This window comes from Urocampus carinirostris, chromosome 3 (assembly GCF_059441175.1).
Source record: "Urocampus carinirostris isolate Australia breed hairy pipefish chromosome 3, RoL_Ucar_1.0, whole genome shotgun sequence".
Lineage (NCBI taxonomy): Eukaryota > Metazoa > Chordata > Actinopteri > Syngnathiformes > Syngnathidae > Urocampus > Urocampus carinirostris.
This window is the reverse complement of record NC_142351.1, coordinates 10839309-10859187: the sequence shown is the minus strand read 5'-3', so window position 1 is coordinate 10859187 and position 19879 is coordinate 10839309. Positions and strand designations below refer to the sequence as shown.

General features: G+C 40.0%; 1 protein-coding gene across 5 annotated transcripts in view; it reads left to right on the top strand.

Moving 5' to 3' along the window:
* The window catches only part of atp2b3b (ATPase plasma membrane Ca2+ transporting 3b), a 124114-nt gene extending 110293 nt beyond the window's left edge, over window positions 1–13821 (top strand). For 3 of the 5 annotated variants that reach the window (XM_088330652.1, XM_088330653.1, XM_088330651.1), the window contains one exon: window positions 9437–9620. In XM_088330652.1, coding sequence (XP_088186778.1) covers window positions 9437–9462 — 26 coding nt within the window. In that variant the 3' untranslated portion in view covers window positions 9463–9620. Of the gene's footprint in view, window positions 1–9436 lie in introns of all 5 variants that reach the window. The other 2 variants (XM_088330650.1, XM_088330649.1) reach the window with 1 other exon arrangement.
* The last annotated feature ends 6058 nt before the right edge of the window (window positions 13822–19879 follow it).

Here is a 19879-nt window from a genome sequence, read left to right as displayed (position 1 = left end):
TTTTTTTGTCATGGTCCTCATTTCCTGTGGAGAGTTGCACCACCAACCTCATGTTTCCTCTTGATTTCTCTGTATGTCAGTTCAGCGAGCGTCTGCGTGTGCTTGCAATGGCCGGTGTATGCGTTTTGTGTGTAAGGGGACGTGCGTCGGTGCTTTGGATGTATCTTTGTGTGTCGGTGTGTGTGCATGATTGTGCTGTCTCCTCATCAGTCTTCTCAGTTGCTTATCCTTTCCAACCTTGCTCCTTCCCTTTTGCCCTTCGACCCCCTGCCATCACACGCTTTACCCCTCTTCATCTCGAGCTATCACCAACAAAGACATAGGCGTAGTCAGTGAGGATCCGCTCAAGCAGCCCGTCGCCACGACTCCGGTTTTTCTCAATAGATGTCGTCATTCTTTGAGAGCATTTCTGTCTGTCTATCATGATTGCCGTACGGTATATCATGAATAGGTTGGGATTTTCACCGTGGGGCGTTGAAATTTTCAGCTGAAGTGTGTGGTTGATTTGCACAGGTAACATGAAGGTTTTTGTGCATTTATATATATATATATATACCACAGCCATATCCCCCTAGTGGGAGGTGGCTAGAGTCCTTTCTGACTCTTTTTGGGAGATTGATTCAGAGGAGGGGATTCCCAGCCCCCTCGCTCAACCCAACTCAGGTGTTGGGAGTCATTAGGTGATCAAACCCCCCAATTCCAACCCCTAATGCTGAACGCCAAGCAGGGAGGCAACGGGTACCAATGTTTAAGTCTTAGGTATGACTCGGCCGAGGCTTGAACCTCAACCTCCCAGTCTCGGGGCGGGCGCCATACCCCCAAGGCCACCGAGCATGAAGGTTTTTGTGCATTTACAGTGACAAAACAACAGTTTTTAACAGACTGTTGTTTTGAGTGTGCTTCTGTACTGCTCAGAATCCAAAAACACAGGAAAATTATTTGAATTATTTTTAGTTAAAGAGCAAATCATCTTCGCTTAAAGGGGGATGACCTCATGTTCTTAAGGTTTCTTCATTTTCCTTATGCTTAAGTTTTTGAGTTTTTCCTTTCCTTAATGAAGGTTTAAGATCAGGGGATGGTGTCATAATAGTCTGTGCAGTCCTTTGAAACTTTCCGTGATTAAGGGCAATACAAAAAACAAAACATGACTTGACTTGAAAGCCTTCTCAAAATGGCTGTCCCTATAATGATTAAAAAGTGGTGGATTTGGCTTTTCACTTTTTTCAAGAAACCCAAAATGATGGGATTAGACTACAATAGAATAACAACTATATTTACATGCAGAATATATTTGTTTTAAGATAAAAATATGTGTTTCCCGACCAATCAGAAAAAAACAGACTAATGACGAGGTTTTAGATCAGGTGATGGTGTAACAATAGTCTGTAGTCTGTAATAGTCTGCACAACACTTTTGAGACTTTTTGTGATTATACATAAAAGACTTGACTTGACCAACGTTATCCACATTTCCATGAAGTCTGCATGACAGTACAGACGCTGTCCTACTTCCGGACGATCGTTCGTAAGTTGAATTTGTTCGTAAGTTGCTTCAGTGCTATATTTTGTATGTTTAAGGTTTATAAAAGTATGTTTAAGGCTTGTATAAGTAAACTGTATTGTTTTGTACTAAAAGATAAACATTTCATACAATAATATGCTCTGTAAAGATAAATAAAGTTAAGTGTAACTTACTTTTGGAAGATGGGCTTCAAGAGTTAGGCGACTTCCTCCTCCGTGTTAGAAAGTGGCCGAAAAAAAGCCATCCAACCATTTTCTCAACCGCATCAAGCTTTCTTATTCCACTTTTTTTCAAATGAATCGGATCGCCTCTTCTTTACACTTTACACCAACCATATTGAATGGATGCACGAGATATTAAACAATGAAAATGTCAAAGTTCTGGAGATAGTATAGACATAGTATAGACAGTGTAGAATGTTTACACATGAACTAGGAAGTAGAAGGTGGATTTCTTCTTCGGGGTGTATGCTGGGTGAGCTCTCACAGTGACATGGGCCGGTAGCGGCGGAAAGAAGCACTACAGTAATGTCCTGTACTCTGAAAAATGTGCGCACAATACGAAATCTAACTTACATCAATGTCTGGATATTTTTCGACAATCCCAAAAAATATGTTCGCATCTACCGTTTATCGTAAGTCGAATGGTCGTAAGTAGGGGACACTTGTTGCTAAAAGAAACCTTGTGTATTGATTATCCTCCCTTAGTGGTGAAAATACTTCATTTAATTAAAAAAACTATATTGATTTGAACAATAAGCAATAATACAGTGCATTTTTTTGAATACTCATAGGTTGAGAAATGTGTATTTATTTTATATAACATGAGGCTTACCTAAATGAAGCTGACAATCATTGTCCGCCATCTTGTTGCTGAGGATACCCCAAAAACACCAGTCTGGGCAAAAAAATGAAATGAAAAATAGTTTGGTTGGGTCACTTTGAGTCTCTGTAGTTTGGTATTCTTCCTTGTGCTTTTAAGCACTCATTTTGGGTTGCACTGCATGATGCAGCAACATCCAGCCGTTAGATATTACAGGCAAACGACACGGGATGATAATTTATGTCATGGCATAGCCTGTATTATCACTTATATTATGAATTATCCTAGATTTTTTTTAGGGAAACGGGGTTCTTTACTGTGCATATGACAATAAACACTTTGAATTGAATTTAGTTTAAAAATAGACTCATCACAGAAACATCAAGATCGTTCTAAAACAAGATACCGGGAAAATATAAAGCCGCATAGCAGACCTAAGCTCTCTTGCAGCCATCACGTTCAATAATGATACGTAATCATGGTTTTCTTACAACCGTGAGTGTAGTAAATCCAGGAGAGTAAAATATTTACAAATACAGAATAGTAAAAAATGTTTTCTCTATGCCGTAGTGCAACCCAACGTGTGATTCACATTCATCTTTTTCGGCCAATTGCAGGCTTTGTTTCGCCCCTTTAGCCTATGCGAGCCTGTAAATGATAAAAAGGATCCGCCCCCTTTAGCTCCGAATAACTTTAGCCAATAGTGACTGATTCAAATGATGATTGACACATTGGTTAGGAAATGAAACGCCGGTATATAAATCCCAGCATACACCGCGGACTACTTCCCCTTCGGGGGAAAATCTAGTTGGCGGCTGCTTGCCTTAGTTGCAAGACTTTGCGACTTAATATTGATCCATATATAAAGCGCACTGTATTATAAGGCGCATGGTCAGCTTTTGAAAACAATAAAGGCTTTTAGGTGCGCCTTATAGTGCGGAAAATACGGTAGCTTATTTTTGGTTATTGCACCATAAATGTGTCATTTTGTAAATATGGTGCTTTGTTTTTCATGAAACAATAATCAGATCTAAACCACTGAAATAGATGGAAGACCATGCATCGCTTTCTTTTATATTGAATGTTGGGCAAAAATGTCTTCACAATATTACGCTAAATGTAACTCTACTACATAATTTTATTATTCATTTTACATTTGTGGAGAACAACGATTCTAAAACCGTCCTCCCACTTTCTCTGGAAGTTTGAAACGCGACTAATGTGTTCATGCCTCTAGACATCAGACTAAAAAAATTGAAGATGCTTCCTTCTTTGCTGACAAGTTAATTTTAGAAGAACATCAAAACGTTGTATGACTCGACTATACTTGTCTGTCGCAACGTAGAGTCACATATTACTCTACTTTTTTCAAACGTTAATGAACAATCTCAAAGCTGAGGTCTATAGATACCGGATCAGTAGTGGACTAAGCATCTATCCCAAACTTCTCTATGTACAGTCCCGAGTTGAGTACAGTATCTGTTTGGATTCCTAAATGGTAATGTACCAATTAAAGAGAGTATTTCTAATTTCCACGGAAACTCAGCCTGGACCGTCTTAATCAACCAAACAGAACCATCCAGTTGCAATCAATTTAATGTCTTGAGCTAAATCACCAAACATTCGCTTGGTGTGTCGAAAAGCACTCGAGGGAGTTATACATTTGTCATCAAGTATATTTTTTTAGCTTTGTGGCCATAGCATCCATTCAGTCGGTTTACCTGTGAAAGAGCTCAGCCTTTGCTTATTGTGCATTTGACAAAACCATCAGACTTAGGTTCATTAAATGTGAGATGTAAGGAAGAAGGTTTGTGACTTGTGTGGTTTCATCTACTCCAAATAAGCTAGATTTTAAGATCTCCTGTGGATCCGGTTTGTTTTCATTTCATCTTGGCTTCATCTCCTAATGTCCCCCTCAGTTTCTTTGTTCTTTCTCACCTTGTGTATTTGAAGAGGAGGTGTGAGGCTCTGCACTCTGTGTCAAAGAACAAAACTGAGAATGGGGTGGCTGAAGATAAAAGCACAGTGTCACTCACATTTTACTTATTTAGGGTTCATTTGGACCATCGACTGTACCTCAAAGCTTTTCTGTATTTATGTTGCACTTTCTTCCCATCAGCAGTTTTTTTTTTCTCACAGCAGCTTCAACCTTCCAGTGCCTCTTTCCTTCTACTTTTAATCATCATTGTTTTTCCATCAAGCTTCGCTGAGAGCTTCTGTCAGGGAGTGATGAAGGAAGAGAAGTAGGGAGGGTGGGAGCATTTTGGAAAGAAGCTAAAAATGAAATAACACAGGGAAGCCATGACCACCCCCTGTTCTTAGGGGTCAGAATGAGGGCAACATATACTCGAAAGTTTACTCTACCTACGGGTGCAAAAGCAGACAAAGCGAGAAAGTGATATTTTGAAACCTTCTCAGTCTGCATGGAATGTTTTTCTGCTGTCTGACAGGCTCTTTGGAAAAACAGATAAGCACTGAAACTTACTGCTTGACCGTCTGCCCGTCTGTCTTTCTGCCCGTCAGTTTGTATGCCAGAGTCACATGTAGAGACTTTAGCCAACCGCAGCATCAACCTAAATTGGGAATATTTACACATTTGAGTTGCTAGCAAGCATTTGGCCAAAGCCTCTCTATGTAAGTCTCTGCCCGTGCCTGTCTGTCTTTTTCTTGCATTCAACTTTCTCCTTTACTTTGAGCTCATTCTGCACTTCCTGATTTCGGGTTGCATGGAGCGACCGCCACAGCTACTGAATGCCTTAAAATGCACGCCGGCGCCACAAACTGCATATCACACATCTTGATACATTCCCGGCGCTCCTTTCTGGTGTGTGCTTGTCTCAGTGTGACAGCGAGCGAGGCTGTGAATGACCATGATTCGTTTCAGCATGACACGGCCGTTTCTGAACCAATCACACCCGTTTTCAAGAATTGAACAAATCACCTGCTCTTATAACCTGCTCTGATGTCTGCTTCCTTTTTGCAACTCTTGATTTTGTTTCGTGTCTCGCAGCAACCTTTCTCATTAGCATCGTCCTGATTGCGCTCTGCTCGCTATTTGCTGCATGAGTGCAGTGTGTGCGTGGCGTGTGTGCGACCGCTCAGTGATTTCTCGATTGTGTGTTTGACTAACTCACTAATATTGCTTCCTTTCCATCTGTGCCTGGCATTTAGCCTCACCTGTATTTGCATGCATTCTATCAGTGTGTGAGTGCATTCGACCAAACAACACACACTCTCTTGCTCACACATTTGCACACTCATACACTCACGCCAGGTGTGGAATACGTGAGGTGTGTTTTGCTGCTGTTGTTTTTGTGGATGCCGCAAGGTCTGTCTGGTGTGTGAGAACTGACATAAGTGTTGTCAATTGCAAACTCATTTCAAAACACCCTTTTTTTTGTTTTTAAACATCTTTTGTCAACACACAAGGTCAGGTGGAATCATCATGTGCATTCAAAACAATGTGAAATCATCTTAATTTGAACTAAGATTTCAATCCAGAAGGACATATACAGCCAGAGAGGTTAAATCAATGTTTTAATTGTTCCATCTTGGCTTTTGAAGAAATTAACTTTAAGGTAAATCTCCACTCTAGCCATTTCAGGTTTGATTTTAAACCACCTCTCTTTCAATTATGAGGTTGTACAGTTACAGTACTCCAGCCCCTCACATTTTGAAAAAAACTTTTTTTTTATTGGCCCTTTTAAAATACTGTAAACTATAGACATTAATACAATTATAACTCACCCTTGGCTCAATGTCGCTGACTTTTACTATAAAAGTTACTTTGGTGGAGACTTCTCCCCAGAGAATAGGATGCCCTGTTCACAAAAAACATGCCTCTTGACAAAATTAGCATTCTATGTTAGCGTGCTCAGACCTTCAGTCAAAACTATTCATAGAAATATTTAAAGTAAAAGCCCTAGCGTTTGAATGCTTGGTTGTTATTTGACGTTTAACTACTTTTTTATGATCAAATATTCCAAATGGGCTTTACAGTAGACCCCCTCACATCTCATTCCACACCGCAAAGCTAAAATGTCACACTGTGGGGTTGCCAGGGGTCTACTGTACTTGGTCAACAGCGACTGAATTACTATCAGGGCTAAGAAAACCAACTTACAGTGATGAGTCTTGACAATTGTACATTCAAAAAGCATCCAAGCTGAGTTTATGAGCTGGTAAGAGCACAAGAACATGCTGGATTTTTCACAGACTGATCTTTTAAGTAATAAGCATGTTTTTTAGTGAGGATATAGCATATTAAAATGTCCAAAAGCTTCAGAAATTTGATTCAGTTGATAATCTTCTATGAAAAAATGGCCAATGATCGACCACCTAAATTTCCACATAAGTCTTTGGATTTAAAAGGCTCAGACTCTTAGGTAAATGCAGCCATTTTTTAAAAATTCCCTATGAAACACAATGAAACCCTGCCTAGGGACGTCATCACTTTGCATCTTTGACAGAAATAGCCAGTGACGTCAGCACTCTAAGAAGCTTTTCGTGTTTTTCGAGTGTCCGTTAGACCTCGATGAGGTCATCCAAAAAATCCGTAAATAGAAATCATAGACATACTGTTCCAAGTGGCATTGGAAAGTCCTAGGGTGGCCAACCCAGTCCTCGAGAGCCACGTGTCCTGCATGTTTTTGGAGTTTCTCTGCTTGAAGACAGGTGAGTCCAATCACTAAGATCGACATCAAGCTCCTGCAGAGCTTGCAAACACCCTCATGATTTGTATCACCTGAGTTTGAGAAGAGAAAACTCCAAAACATGCAGGACATTTGGCTCTTGAGGACTGGGTTGGCCACCCTTGCCTTAAGGCATTCGTATAACCCAAGGGAGACGTGAATGCCATCTTTGGCTTATCGTCCTCCGCCACTTCCAACAGCTCCATAGCGGAGAGCCACTTAGCTCCGTTTATGGGTGAAAAGGTCTTCTTGATTTCAGGGAAGGCATTCGCAGTCTACATGTAGCAACTATTGAGGTACCTGATATTTGCATATTTCTGTTTTGTGATGAAACAACGATCAAGGAGTTCTCTTAGATGTTGCCCGACAGCTTCTCAATCGTCAGGGTGTATTGGCCTTTGATTATTCTTTTAAGGGTGTTTCATCAACCAGGCTTGTGTGATGTTTTCAGAAGAGAACTCATGCACTGTGAACACTTCTGGAATGGAATTAAATTTATCGGCCATGCATCTCTTCCATTCCTCAAGCATTAGGGAGTCGTCCAAGTTAAATGAATAGTACACCTTAAAGTGCACTTTGGACCCACAAGTTCACTTGTTGAGCTTAAACAAATGTTTTTGCATTTTCACTGAGTTCTGAATTCTTTGAACAGATGATGAGATGATGAGTGATAATCCGAGTACTAGAATGAGTAAAGTCATGATTCTTGGAATGTGGATCACGGAGAAACTTCAATTAAAAAACAGTCCACACAAGATGTGCAGGAAATTAATAATTTATCATCTCAATCTCCAACCATAATATGAAATAAACATGTTCAACATTGAACTTCAATGTAGCTTTGATTAATTTGATAAATAAAGGTTATTGTAATCAAACATGTACATAAACTGTATATCCATTATCTGTGCCGCTGATATGCATGTTTTTGGAATGTGAAACCCACACAGGCACGGGGAGAACATGCAAACTCCACACATGGAGGATGTGGTATATACATACGCTGTACAATTTTGAAACTGCACCATTCAGTCAAATCTATATTATCTAGACTGGTTTGTTTTTTTTAAATAGTGTTTTGTTAAATGCAATATTCAAACAAATCCTCTTGGTAAACTAACCATGCTAACGTAATGCACATATTCAAAGTCATGACTCATCGAGATGACCACATTTCTATAGTAGTAAGATAAAAGTCCAGCCCATTAAATCAAGAACAGATACTTTTAACTGTATCTGAAGTTGTTTTGAAAATAAAACATGGGCTTGATCGACTTTCATTGCTAGTCTGGTCTTTCTTCCGGTTTACTTTGTGGTACAGAGCAGACTCAGTATTAATAACACTAGGCTGTTAATGTCAAAGCAGAGTGATGATGTCACGAGGCAAGGTTACAACCTATATGAATTCTCATAACTTGAATAATCTAGTCATTGTCGGTTTTTAAGGTTTAACTGCTAGTCAACGTGGTTAGATATGAAGTTTCAGTGCTTCTGCCTTGACTGGGATGGACCTAAAGTCATTAAATATCTTGATTTCTTAATTATTGATCAAGCTATTTTGAAATCCACCCCAAAGCTTAGGAATTAGTCACAAATCTCCAACTAGCGAAAAAGAAACATTTGCTACATTTCCACAGCTGATAGCTATTCCATTATGTTAGCTATGGACTGAAAATATTTATTTGGGATCAAACAGTCAAAAAAATTTACCTTCTGTTTTTTAGAAATGTAATTCTTAATCAGACATAGGACTTAGAAGATTGCATCTTGTGTTTGAGTTCCAGGATAAAAAGGATATAAAAAGTATAGTCAAGTGGAGAAATCTGGCTGCCAATTTTAAGAAAAAGGCAATGGAACAAATGTGGACACACTTAATCCTGCAACAACATAATGACACAAAACCTCAAAAACAAAATACAGCCTACAGACTTAAACCCTATGTGGGATGTATATCTGCTATTGAGAAAGTTAATAGAGCAATAGCTGAATGAGTGCAAACGTGAAAAAGGATCACCTCCCCCACAACAAGACAATATTGGATGAACTCACTGTCTGCTAGTAAACGTTTGTGTAAAACCTTTGCTACTTAATGAGGTTTGGTGACAAAAATGCTGTCTTTTGATATATTAATTGGTTGTACATGTAGATAAAAATTGAACTTTCAATATCATTCCATCACATTCATACCTTAATGTCAAACATCTACAGTCTCACTGATGGAATAGTTCAAGTTTAAACCACCTGGCCTTGAGTGTCTGTTCGCCTGTCTGGGTCTGTCTGTTCGTCTGGAGGAGGCCGATCCGGCCTGAGCACGATTCCTTTTACTGTTTCCCATATCGGCATCTAATTTATCCATCTCTTGTTCTTGTTGTTTCTCCTCTGCCACCCCTTTTTCTTGTCAGATGCGAGTGGTGAAGGCATTCCGTAGCTCGCTGTACGAGGGCATGGAGAAACCCGAATCCCGTAACTCCATCCACAACTTCATGGCCCACCCGGAGTTCCTCATCAACGACCTCATCCACAACATCCCGCTGATTGACGACACCGACGTGGATGACGAATCCGAACTCAGCAGATATCAGCACGTGCACCCTGCCCTTCGTAAGCCGCCGCCTCCTCCCACCCAGTCCTCCACCCGTACCCGCCCCACTCGTCCGTACCGCCAGTATAGCCTCCCGGTGACCCACTGCAACCGAAACAACAACAATAGCAGCAGCAGCAGCGCTTCATCACTTGCCCACGCCGACAGAAACAGCATCAACGCCGTGGCCCCTAGCAACCAAATCCCTCAACATCACAACCATCAACACTGCAACAACCATCAGAGCAGGGACCGGCTGGGGAAATCCCCAACCCCTTACCTTGCCCACCTGTACTGTGTGGAGACCACCTTATAACCGAGCGGGACTGAGAGAAGAAGAGGAACTGAGCCTTAAGGTCAGGAGGCAGAGGAAGAGAGCTTGAGGACGCGCTATTAACATTTTCATCAGGGGGAACAATGGCGGCTGATTCCACATGAACATTGACGGTATTGAGTCCTTTGACCACCTTCAAAATCCCCACCTTCCCCTTCCTCATCAACTGCTCTCCCACTCTGACTTGACCTCACTGACTCTCCAGCCTGCTGACGGCGGACGTCCCTACCTTGAAGCCATCCCTTCAAAACGCCATGAGTCATGTGGTAGCAGGGGCCTAATACGTTAATCTTCACTGGTGTTAATTGAGTGTAGTTGCCATTAACCCTTCATTACTTGCCTGCCATTACACCACTGTGATCAAGTCTGTCGTTGAAAACATCAAGCAACTTATCCCGCTTGTAAAGTCATCTCGACTCGATCATTTCTGAACGTATTAAGGTGCTCATTTTTTCCACTTTGCTTCACTATATCCCAGCAGCATGATGATTTTTTTTTTGTCTTCATTTAAAATCCAACCATTCCCCCTTCTCTTTGAAAATGTGCGTTGTCTTGTCTCTTCTGATGAAAGTATATACATTTCAAACAGATACCCATCGTGTCAGTCTAGTCGTAAAAGAAGGATTATACAAATATATATACAGTACATATGTATATATTATATTATTTTTTTTATTGATAATTGGGAAGCGACAACACAGAACTTGTCATCGGTCGCCAATCCTTGAATGCTGCCCACGTCCACATATGTCGCCTGTGCGGGCTGTGCGCATCTTTAAAGACAGAACGGCGCCCCCATTACACCCCCCTCCCCTCTTTTATGCATACAATGAACTGACGTATGGCTCATTTCTCCAAAATGTAGCTTCTCCGAAGCTCCTCATTTGCTCCCCGTCCACGTCTTGCTCTTCCTTTTCCCCTGCTTTGCTTTGCTATCCCAAATTTCAAAAAAGTATATATCTATATATATTATTTTTTTGGAACGCTTGTGAAGCATTATCCCTTTAAATGGCATCAGGTCACAATGCACAGATTATACGGCCCTTTAAGACTGACATCTTACATCTGGTCCTGCTCACATGCCATGAGGTCAACACCATCAAGCACCAACAGAAGAAGTCAGAAAAAGACTGACTCAAGTTTAGTGCAAGTGTTAGCTGAGAAACGTAACTCCAAAGTAGTGTGCAAGGTTAAACCTCTGAAGCTTGTACAAACTGAATCATCTAAAGCTCTAAAAGACACTCTATAGTTGATATGACGATCGTGAGTCCCATAATTCTGCGTTATTAGGCAGCAAAGTTGATGGCTGCCTGTGAGTTGCGTTAAACGTTGTTTTATTTGAAAAATTAATGCAGTAAACACCAATGGAAACAACTTTACTTATTTGTTAAACTAGGAGGTGCAGCAGGCAGAAACCGACATCATTTTACCCACTAGCGCGTTCAATTTTTAAATGTTATTTATTAAATGGAATTTTCAAATGGTCATTAATCAAAGAAGGTAAATTTCCCCTACGCCATTTCTGCCAGGTGTTCAAATTGTATTTTTGATATATTTTTCTTAGCGAAATGTTGAATTCAATTATTTATTAATACATTTATGAGAAAACTGTATTACAATTAAATTTTGTCATTTTAATTGTCCCCCGAGATAAATCATGCCATTTTTTATTGCCTCATAGTGAGGTGATTGGGTGAACTGTTAAAATGACCAAATATGGTCGCATACCTGATCAGAGAGAGGGGAATAGACCCTGTTTTGCACTGGAAAACTGATTTAATGCTATGATACAGACATCAGTACTATGCCTCTGAAAGAATACTTGCTTTACAATCCACGATACAGTGTAAAACAATATTTAGTATAGTCCTTGTGGCTCTGGAGTCAATTTTGAACGGCCATAAACTTGTCAAAGCATTCCGAAAGGCGTATTTGATTTATATGTCAGTTGCTCTTGGTGTGTCCTACTGAGCTCAAACATCTAATGTAATCACAGCACCAGGATTTCAAGAGTCTCAACAAATATTTGACCCAATGGTGGTAAGACCATGTGAGCCAGTGACATCACATTCCACAGCATTCATCTCGTGACCTTCCGTGGAACATAAAGCACATTCCAAACGAGCTTGACATAACCCCTCCTGTTCTCGCCCCTCACGGACGTTGCGGGCGAACTGCTGACTTCATGTTGCCATCGAGTGCAACGCGATGCAAATCAACTCCTGCCCCCGTTTGACGGCTGCCCCCTCGTCCTCCCGCCTCCTCACACTTTACTCCCGTTGACTTCCTGACCGGATCCCACCACCAGAAAAAAAAAAGGCAAGGGCGGATAATATGCAACTGACTGACATGTCATCATGTGTAACCCAGATTAGAACTGCAGTACAACAGGGATCCTAACACATGCAAAAACAGAGCAGGAAAATACGTGTGTCCTGCTAGATCTGTTTCAGGATGGGTGCAAGGTTCTCTGGGGAAGAAAAAAAAAACACACCAACCTGTAACTGTACAGAACTCTTCTTGAATGCTCATCATCATCATGGCCGCCACCTGCAACTGGGTGGCCGCATTGTGTTACTCTGTCTGTTTTGAAGCATGCATTTTGGTATCATCAATGTCACTCTTTATGTGTAGGTAAACCATTTAGACTACTGTCACGACTGTGTGCTATGAACTCTCCACATTTGCTCTACCACACGCGCACACACAAACACGCCACACCTGTTCGAGTCCCACCACATCGATTTCATCCTCCTTGTAGTGCCGCTCTGCAGTGCTTACGGTGAACAAAACCCAAACCCGCCGAGCGAATCGACAGTGTTGTAAATTAGACGGAGCAGCTCCTGCCATTTCTGTCCATCTGCCCAACCATGTTGCATCACGATGTTGTGAGATAGATTAACGGAAGGCAAAGCAGAATGTGAAAAAGAATATATTTATCCCAAATTAGAAATTGTACAACTGCATCAAAACTGTACAGCTCGCCCCTAAATTGCACTCATGCAACTTTCATTTACAGGTACTATGTTCCTGCTAATCAATTTTATGCTTTTGCTTTCTTTTCTTCCCTTTTAGTCCTTTTGCTTTTTGTAAGGAGAGGGAAACTAAACAGAAGCACTTGTATATTTCTTTGATTAATGATTTTTTTTTCCATCTGATGGAAAACGTACGTTGCACATTCTCCTGAGCATATTCTTAGGGCTGGGTTTTCTGTCCAGCGAACAGTTACTGGAGCGTGCAGAAGATGGTGTTGACGCATCACAGTAAAATGGGAGACACGTACCGTTATTTTTTTACCAGGTCCGGGAGAAAACGAGGCCTGTCGGCTGGAGGCTGGCACAGAGCTAGGGAGTGCAGTAGTGCAATGCATTGTGTGCATTGTTTAGGCTGCTCCTTTAGATCTGCCACAGCTATCCACCTCCAAGGGACAAATTCAGGCCTTTTTATGATACATGGTGGGGTGCAAATGTCACCCGTCGTGCACAATACAGAGCTGTTCCAAAGACAGAAAATTCAACCTGAACTGTGCTGGAAAAAAGACCAAAAAAGAAAAAAAAAGCAACCCACACACACATACACAAAGACTACTGAATATATTAAAGAGTTACCTGCCTGTTATTTAAGCGAATACATATCTATATATATGAGGAAGAACACACCTGTATACTGTAGACAAACTGTATGGAAATCTAAAATAATTTACCTGGAATTAAGTCCTACACATTTTGTCTGTATGAAGGAAAAAAAATACATCAAAGTATTCTACAATAAGAAGTCTGTGTGATCATGTCCTGTTTGTTCGTGCCAATTCTCAGTGGTATTTTTTTCCCTTGTTGATGAAAATATACAGGAGGCAAACTCCCAAAACTACAGGAAGGATTTGTGACTGATGGACAGTGGCGTGCACAGAAATTCTGGAGGGGAAAAGCAGTGTCTGAAACTCATGACAAAAAGTTACCAGGGCAGACAACTCTGAAAAGTTGCAAAGTATTAAGGATTGATAATCAGAATATATAACAGAACAACACTTTAAATTTAAGTTGATTATACATCTACTTTACCATCTGCCATCAGTATGTACCTGTATTTACTCATCTTCATTCCTGCAATGTTTGCGTTGCGTCGTCTGCTACAAGCCACGTGAACGCCTCTTTCCACGATGCTTTTAATGTACTTTTACATTTAGTAGCGTCATCAATTTTGTTAGCTTCTTTTGAATCTTTCTTCCGGGGCTGAGGTTTTGGCTTGATTCCTGGTAAGGGTATGTCAGAGTGTGCAGTTTCCTCATGCATGAGAAGATAAGCAGGACATTGTGGTTCAGCTTTTAAGTATATTAATTCCTCAACAGCAAGCAGACAACAACACGGCTCCATTCAATCTTTCGTAAAGAAGATTACGATAACGCGAACGTACGATTAGCCCGGGTTAGCTTTATGTTTACGTTAAACATTCAAGGTAAACATTCAGGGTGTTGGAACGGAGCCCAACATTCAGGGTGTTGGAACGGAGCCTCCTTTCCAATGAACCGCTCACCACTTGTTGTGGAGACCCGGGTGCTAAATGACTTGTAAACGACCTGATTTTTTTTTTTTTTACACGTTCATGTTAGCGTAATCTTTCGTACGGAAGATTACGATAACGCGGACGTACGATTAGCCTGGGTTAGCTTTATGTTTGCGTTAAACATTCAAGGTAAACATTCAGGGTGTTGGAACGGATTAAAACGATTTACATTATTTTTAATGAGAAAAATTATTTCGGTGATCGAACAAATCGGTTTTCGAACAGGGTTCTGGAAAGGATTATGGTCGAGAACCGAGGTTCCACTGTACAGTATTTGAACACCCTGCAATTTTGCTATTTCTCCCACTTGAAATAATGGAGGGCACTGAAATTTTCATCGTAGGTGCATGTCCACTGTGAGAGAGATAAACTAAAAAGAGAAATCCAGAAATCACATGATTTTTTTTAACGATTTATTTGTGTGATATAGCTGCAAATGAGTTTTTGAACATCTGAGAAAATGAATGTTAATATTTAGTGCAATAGTCATTATTGTGCTGGTCTTATTTGCTCTACTTATTTGCTATTTTTCACATCTATTATCATTTTTACATAGCTGATTATGGCAAAAACTTAAATAGCCACTTTCAAAATATTACAACATCATAAAAAAGTAAACTAGGAGGCTATAAGTCATAATCAGTGTTATTAAAATAATAACAGACTTACTTATATATCAGTTGATTTGTAATGAATCCAGAATGTATGATATTTTTTAATTGCAATGCAGAAAATAGATCATTATCACAATATTCAAATTTTATGAGACAGTCCTGTATACCTTCATTTAAATTCTTTAATTAATCATTTGTCAATTTTAGGCCACTAAGAATGTTCCCAGTACGAGTGTTTGACTATTCACCCAAACTCCCTGAGCATTGCTTTGACTAAGGTAAGTAGCATCAGACATACATTCATCAGTCCTATTTCCAAAACCCATATTTATGTTACAAATCTGCTCAAAAATTCTAGACTTGACTGGACAGCGATATTACCATTAATGACTCATAAGAATGTGAGAATGAAAGGTTTTATGGTTATTCTTTTATGACTTCTGTCATAAAAGTAAGGACCTCCTTACATGTCTGCCAGTGTTCATTTTACCTCTGAAAAGTGAGGGGGGCCCGGGAACTCGCTTGCTCAAAAATCTATGGGTCCCAACAGAGATCTATGGGTCCCCAAAATTTTGTGTTATCAAGGTTGAAATTGTAAATCAGCGACAAATATTTAATATAAATCTATATATTCATTCCGTTTTAATCATCACAGTTTATTGGTAATAGCAGTTATCACTTCAGATTTTTCAGTTCACAAAAATATTGTTCATTATAAAAAATAATATTGCTGAAATATTAGTCTATATATTCATGCAGTTTTAATCACTTCAGATTTTTCAGTTTATATATTCTTCGTGGTTAGCTGTCCCGCCACAGTTGTAATGCCTTCTCAAGGTCCAATTGCAGCAACGGAATTTCCATAGCTAATGTGTGGTTTTCATTGTCGTTGTGCCGATCCAATGTGCTTTTCTGAAAGTTCGTACAGCAAAATGATTTATGCAATCCAGTGTTTTTGTCACGCTGGGTGCACGCATCACAGAACATGTAGCCTCCGTTATCATCCTCCTCATAGCGTAACCAGGATTATAATTGAGTCCATTTTGGCATAAAAGTCCTTTTCTTGCTCGGAGTATTCTTTTGTTTATCTTTCGTCGAATCGTTCGCTTCGAAAGACGTGTTTTCCTTGCCTTCGCGGTCTTCTGAAGAATTTCTCCGCCGCTTTTTGTGCCGGAATTATTGCCGTTGTTACCACTTTCTGTATTATGTTTCGACTTAATATCGACACTGAAGAAATTACCATTTTTTGGTTGATTTGCACCCAATACCAAATGTTTTTACGGAGGCATACTTCTCTTTCACTCGACAACCACCAAAACAGTGACGTCATCTCGAAGCAACGATATCTCGTTTGCCGAGATCGGCGCAAGACTAAAACAACAATGGCGGATCTGCCTGACAAATAGTTTGGAGTGCGGTAAATCTTTGTTAAAAAAAAAAAAGTAATCGGGTAATAATGACAATTTGGTGTCAAAAAAGTTGCGTCCCGAGGACGCACGTTGATTTGACACTATGCGTCCCCAGCAAAAATGATGCGTCTAGGACGCGGGGACGCGGGCAAACGAGAACACTGATGTCTGCCAATATGTTCTCATTCAATTCTTTTTACAGGACAAAACTGGAGCTGGTGGATATTCCAGACCATCTGTTCTTCCGACAATATCTTGGGGATGTTCGAAATTATCTTCTAAAACATCCCTTTTGTTCTAGCTCAGGGGTCGGGAATCTATGGCTTGCCGGCCAGAAATAGCTCTTTTCATGTGTACACCTGGCTTGGAGATAAAATAAGACCTACGTTAGTTTGCCGAATCATCTCAATTGTCCAGGAAATATATAGGGCACGGTTTCAACTACTGGTTACAATCACGGTGTCACACCAATATGGACATCACAAAGTAGTCATTAATATGGAAGCTCTTTAAACAATATATGTTCACTGTTGAGACACTTTATGATGAAAACCCACAGAGCAAACCTTAAACACCCATAGCCATGAACGCCAGGAAAGCACCTAGAGCAAACTGATTGGGTGAGAAGTACAGATGGGCGTAGATATGCGTACATAGCGCAAGCACTTGCTTCTCTCCTTACATGTTGGTATCCTTCTCGTTTGCAGTATTTGGTGACATTTTTACCAACTACCTTTACTCGCACCTTGTTTTGAAACCAATATTTAGGACAAAAATGACGGTCAAAATGAGCCTCCCACGCTTATAACTTACCGTATACATGGTATGTATATGTTGTTATGGGTCAAAGGCTCTGCCATTATTATAATTTTTTTTAATTTTATCAACGTCCCACAGTGTAATACAATGTGCTGAAAAAATTGCTTTTGTTTGGCAGTTTTGTTGAATTTGGTCTTAAAATATAAGTATAATGTCCTGGCTGGCTTTGCCGGCCTTGGCATTGTCGGACATTCTACTAGAGCGAGGTTATTTATTGAAAAAGCTCCAGGGAGCCACTAAGGATTGCATAAGAGCAGTATGATTGCATGCAGCTCCAGGCTCGCTTGTACATGAAAGCAGATGCTTATCAAGTTGGTTGGTATTTATTGGGGGCACCTTGACACATAACCTAGCTAAAGACACTCCTTGAAGTCTGAATTATTACTGTGTACATTTTCACGAAATTCAGTTCAGTTATTTCGGAGCCTATAAGTCACATACGAACACACACACGCAAATCTGGATTTACATAACAGCCTAGATGGTGCGGCTCTCTCAAAAATATATGTATACTTTGCTTTTATGGGTCAAAATGGGTTCTGGAGACCTGATGAGTAAGGCCGTGTTCATTTTCAGGTGTGTTTGGCTTTATTATGCTTGTTGAAACCACTTATTTTGAATTATTTCACCACCAATCACTGAGTTGCAGTACCTTTTGTTCAGGACGTGTTCCAGAAGCGAGCAAGTGGATTCAAAGTGTCAGGACCAGAACGGAGACAGGATCCACTTGCGTAACGTTTCTCTCAGTTTTATTAGGAAGAAAGGAAAATATTGCACACATGATCCTGTGATCGCTAGTCGCGGGTAGCAGGTCGCTCTGAACGCGGAAGTGGCGAGCGATGGCCGTGTCGGCAACGGAAAAACGGGTCAGTAGCCGGGACAGGAGAGCAAAAACGTGGTCGGGATCAGCAACGAGTCGAAAGCCAGGAGAGGAGAGTAGACGTGGTCAAGATCAAAAAACGGGTCGAAGCCGGGAAACAGACGGGAGCAAAAACAGGAGTGAGTCAGGGTCGAAAAGCTTGCGAGAGCAAACGGAGGTTCGCAGATGGACTGACAACAGGGGACAGATAGGAGTGGGTTTAAATAGGGACAGAGAGCCAATCAGAGTCCGAATTTGATGAGTGTTGTGGTAAAGACAATGAAGGGTTCGATTGGTGATCTTTTGTGGGTAGTTTGTTTAATGCACGTTTTGTACGTGTTATAACTAAAACCTGATTTGTTTTATCATAATCTCTGATATTATTAAAAGTACATTGTGTAATATTTGACCACTAGATATCACTGTATTGTGTCTGGCCAGCAAAAAACACAAGGAAGAATACAAACTATAGAAACTCAAAGCGACCAAACCACACCATTTTTCTTCTCATTTCTTTGCAGAGCCTTTCACAAGATTTTTGATTTTCTGGGGCTCTTTTATCAGAAAGATGCTGGAAAATCAAGTGTTTTTCGCTTCGATGAGCCTCGTCTTACACAAGCTAAATTAAAAAAAATTTAACCCATGAGTAATTTGAAAAATGAACGTTTTTATGGTAGTTCATGTATTTTTGCTAATTAATCTAATTATTTCTTTCAATGGATCATGTTTAGAATCAGAATCATCTTTATTATGATTGTACTGCTACAACAAAACTATGCAAAAATATACAATACAAAGACCTATGAAAAGTAAAAACGTTTAACAGTACGAAAGTGAAATAAAGTACTTCTTCTGCTACAACTGTTTGGAACCAAAATCAGGAACATCTACCGTAAAATTCGGACTATAAGCCGCGAGATTTCTCCCAAGCTTTCAAAACTGCCGTTTATGCAATGAAGTGGCTAATCTATGCATTTTTATACAAGCCACCAGGGGCGCCATAGCAGTAAAGGTAAGAGTAAGACACGTGGAATATATGTGTCGAGGAAGATGCAATGTTGATGTAACTTCGCGTTTTGTGCAAGAATAAAACTAGCTTTTGACATCTGTGCTAGTCTAAACAACTATGTACATTACAAAAGTGGATGGGTGGAATTAAATATTACATTTTTTAGAACACATACCTGGCATTAGTCATTATTCATTTTTTTAAATAATTTTAACTTACTGATTTATATGCCATTTGTCATTATTAAAGTTAACCAATTTCTTCTTTGTACCACAATAAAAATCTGAATAATAAGTAAAATGATCTCACAACTGTGTATATTTTTGTGAGGAATATAATGTCATAAATTTGGACTTTTTCTGCCTAATTGTGGGGTGTGTAGTTTGAATGGTGCTAAATATTAAAATTCAATATTTTCTCTATTAAGTATGTGTTATTATGCTCAAATAAGTTCAAAGAGCCTTTAAATATTTATACTTTTCCCCCACACCTCGCCTATCTGCTTTTGTCTCACTTTTACCCGGCTAGAGCACATTATGCGAGAGTAAAGGGAGTGGGGCTGGGCTAATTTGGGGTAGGAGAATGATTTCACGCGCGTGCTGGTACTTTTTAAAAAAATTTATAGTGAAAATGGTGATAAGTAAAATAGGACTTTAT